The 2322-nt window shown below is 50.6% G+C and overlaps 1 protein-coding gene across 1 annotated transcript in view; it reads right to left on the reverse strand.

The window, feature by feature from the left end:
• Window positions 1–258: 258 nt before the first annotated feature.
• The window catches only part of LOC144236039 (ankyrin repeat and SOCS box protein 9-like), a 25748-nt gene continuing 23684 nt past the window's right edge, over window positions 259–2322 (reverse strand). Inside the window, 1 exon segment of the mRNA XM_077769649.1 lies at window positions 259–478. Within this exon segment, the coding sequence (XP_077625775.1) occupies window positions 354–478 (125 nt within the window). The 3' untranslated portion in view covers window positions 259–353.

The following is a 2322-nucleotide window of genomic DNA, read 5'->3' on the forward strand; positions in this document are numbered from 1 at the left end:
CCCACTGTGAGTAAGTGGACACACTGACCTCCCTGAGTCTCTGCATCTCCTACCTGTCAGGGCTGCTGTGAGGGCTGAATTAGTGGCTAAAGTGGTCCTAGCTCGGCACTCAGCTGTCGTCGAGGTTCCATCAACGGCCATTACGTTGGCCACCCTCTCGTGGGGAGGGGGGAAGAGCCCTCACGCCTCCCAACCCAGACACAAAAGCGCCCAACGTGTTGCCACCGAAACTAAAAACCGAATTGATACCAAGGTGGCTATGCTTCATGAACCTGGCTTTATTTCAAAATGCCAATGCGCACAACATTCAACACTATGTGTGTGCTGTGTGTGCCTCCATCCCCCGGACACGTTTACATGTGTAGGAGGAAACGCTTGAGCTCCTCTGGGAGAAAGAGCCCGTTGATCTTATGATGCTGCTGGACCCCGAAGCACTTCCGGATTCGAAGGCGGCACAGCTGCAACAGAGAAGGGGGCCCTGCAGAGAGACGGGAAGACAAGCCACACGTCGGTGTCACTGATCCAAGACTACTTCCTCTTTCCCCCTTTGACAGCACCCGAGCTGTGGCATCGTCACAAGGAGACCGCGCGGTTCTGTTGAAGACCATTTTCTGGGGATTTTTTGGGGGGGTGGCATTTTTAGGTCATGTTCTCTCTTGTCCGGTATCTCAGGTGAATGAGCTTGTTAGGTTTTGATTTAGAAGAGACTGGAGGAAAAAAGTCAAAGCCTACTCGCACAAATGGAGGCTGAAGGCAGCCAAGTCTGGAATGACGAAGCCGCACAAGATTCCCAGTGAGGAAAAGAAAATTCGTGTTTAACAGCCTCCTTGTATTTTCACCTTAAAAAATAAGGCATTTCTAGATACAAACATGTTTACTTTATAATTTAGCAGTTTTCTAGGATATTCAAATAAAGTGAGCGATCAGTGAAGCCTAAGTAAGCGTACGTTATCTTAGGGAGTCCTCTATTTGTTTTTTATCCTGCATTCTGGGCTAACCCAATGCTTCAACTCATGGGTGAAAACTAGCACAAACCTGGCACAGGGAACCAGCCACGAGTTTACATTTCAGGGCAGTGGTTCTCAACAGGGGGCTGGGTGGAGAGAAGATGGAGGGGGCAGCTGGCAAAGCCTAGAAACACTTCTGCGTCATCTAGCGGGTAGAGGCCAGAGAGGCTGCTAAGGATCATATGGTGCACAGCACAGCCCCCCACCTGGCCCAAAACGTAACCAGAGCTGAGGCTGAGAAACCCCATTATGGAGTAAGAGAGGGATGAATGATTTCCCTGCACCAAACCGGAACGGGAATTCTCCTCTGGTTATCAAAATCACACAAATAAGCAAGGCCATATATAGACCCTCAAGAATCCCACAAGGCAGTGGCCCTCGATCCAGGATGCATTTTAGAATCACCTATGGGGGTGGGGGTGCTTCAAACCACACGATGTTGGGCCCTACCCCAGAGATGTCCCTTCCGTGAATGTTGGGTGGGGCCTGTCCATCTGGGTTTTCTAAAGGCAGGTGCCCTTGGGTCATCTTATCGTGCAGCCAGGGTTGAGGACACAAGCAGGAAGATATGGTGGCCTCGGATTTCCTACAGCATCCCTACAAGCTACAGGGTGACGTGGCTTGCCTGCTTCTCAGGCGACAGAGAAGGACAGGTGGAAATAGCCACACATACCATCAAAGAAATAAACGCGGTATTGTCAATCGGGACCTCACAGCACATTCCGAAGGCCCCTGTAGGGATTTAGGGAACCTTCCAGACTACATTCAGGGGTACTGAAGCCATATACTGAGGAACTGCTTCCCGGCGTGCGCAAGGCACATGTTAACAAACAGCAGAAAGGACACTGTGGGGAAGCTGAACTTAATTTCACCCCAGAAAGGAGTGGTGAGGACGTGACGAATCACATGTGCTAGACACGCTGTCAGGAACAACTGTCGGAGGTACTGATAAAGAATGATAGGCCAGCAGGACATGGGAGGTAGCTCGGTGCAGCCACCGATACTAACTGAATATCTGCTGTTGACTCTAAGTAGGATGATGTACAACAACTATAGCCATGTCCTGGCGAGCTCGTTTTCTACCTACAAACCGGCATATCACTTTGGGTCTCGATTTCTTTTTTTCGCCCAGCAACACCCGTGCTTCACATGATGCTTTAAAGCGAAAGGGCATCGAGCGTGGCTCCTGTCGCGCTGGGCGGAGCCATTTTTACTTTTCATTGTGTTGCCATGAGTAAACACTGCTTTGGATGCTTTTCAAGGCGGGTGGGGTGAGAATAGCCTCGCACTCCTCTCCAGGGACACCCGGAAATGG

The sequence above is a fragment of the Crocuta crocuta genome, unplaced genomic scaffold (genome assembly GCF_008692635.1).
Source record: "Crocuta crocuta isolate KB4526 unplaced genomic scaffold, BGI_CrCroc_1.0 scaffold1171, whole genome shotgun sequence".
In the NCBI taxonomy this organism is placed as follows: Eukaryota; Metazoa; Chordata; class Mammalia; order Carnivora; family Hyaenidae; genus Crocuta; species Crocuta crocuta.